Raw genomic sequence first — 1,210 nt, forward strand, 5'->3', positions numbered from 1 at the left:
GGTCCACATGCTATCTAGTCTTAAGATTTATAAGAAAGCTGAGAGACATTTATTGTACCCAACCAACATAATACCTAGAGTTACTCCATCCAAGTGCAGGTAGAAAACCTTTTTCTATCATCTAGAGCTATGGAAGGATCATCAACTCAAACTATACCCAAGGACAAATCTTCCAGTCTTTTATCTTACTCGGAGATACCGGAATGGTATCAAGATAATAAGTTTATTCTCGACAGTTATCGCCCTGTTTCGAAATCTGGCTATACATGTTTTCTAAGTTTAGTTGCGCTTCACAATGAGACTGTTAACATTTATTCTCACCTGGTTCCAGGCACCTTTTTTCTTACAGCTGAAGTACTTATTTATCAATATCTTTGTACACATTACCCTGAGGCAACAGTTGCTGATTATCTGGTCATTTCTTTTTTTCTTTTAACAGCAAGTTTATGCCTACTAATATCAGCTACATACCACACATTGATCAACCACTCTAAGAATATTTCAAGTCTATGGTTACGCCTTGATTACATCGGAATTGCCATCTTGATACTTGGTGATTTTATATCTGGGATATATATGGTGTTTTACTACGAACCCTTTTTAAGATGTGTATATTGGGCTTTAGTATGTTGAGAAGACTTTATTGGCTATTCTTATACTATACTAACTTTCTGCGCAGATAATTCTCCTGGACTTATCAATAATTCTGGTTCTACTGTGCCCAAAGTTTCAAGGTCCATGCTGGCGTACTTTCCGTGTTGGTATCTTTATCAGTATTGGTCTTTCAGCCTTTGCCCCTCTTATACACGGCACTATCCTTATTGGCTTTCGGGCAATGATTAAACAGTCTGGAATACTATACTATCTTGCCGAAGGAATTATCCTATTACTAGGTGCATTTATTTACACAGTGAGTATTTTGCGCCAGTCTCGCCCAGAAAAATACTAACTAGTACAGACAAAGATTCCCGAGTCAATAAAACCGGGGAAATTTGATATATATTGGTCTTCCCATCAATTATTCCACATTTTGGTAGTATTGGCTACTGTTTTGCAACTACTTGGAATTATGTCTTCATTTCATTATAACTATTGTAGAGCTTATTGTCGCTTGTGAGATATGAGCTTAGGTGCTCTACTGATGTCTTTTACTCAAACACTGCTGAGCACTAGATAATAATACAGTATCTTTGTTGTACTGTACTAGGTT

At 36.8% G+C, this 1,210-nt stretch overlaps 1 protein-coding gene across 1 annotated transcript; it reads left to right on the top strand.

Annotated features, from left to right (window-relative positions):
• Positions 1–162: 162 nt before the first annotated feature.
• BO82DRAFT_253638 (hemolysin III family protein) lies at positions 163–1,117 on the top strand (the record flags this gene model as incomplete). The annotated part of the gene is made up of 3 exons (XM_025630893.1): positions 163–624; positions 680–910; positions 959–1,117. Coding segments are annotated over 3 exons (852 nt in total), but the record flags the coding sequence as incomplete, so codon positions are not given.
• Between the last annotated feature and the right edge of the window lie 93 nt (positions 1,118–1,210).

Source organism: Aspergillus uvarum, assembly GCF_003184745.1.
Source record: "Aspergillus uvarum CBS 121591 unplaced genomic scaffold BO82scaffold_169, whole genome shotgun sequence".
NCBI classification, from domain to species: domain Eukaryota; kingdom Fungi; phylum Ascomycota; class Eurotiomycetes; order Eurotiales; family Aspergillaceae; genus Aspergillus; species Aspergillus uvarum.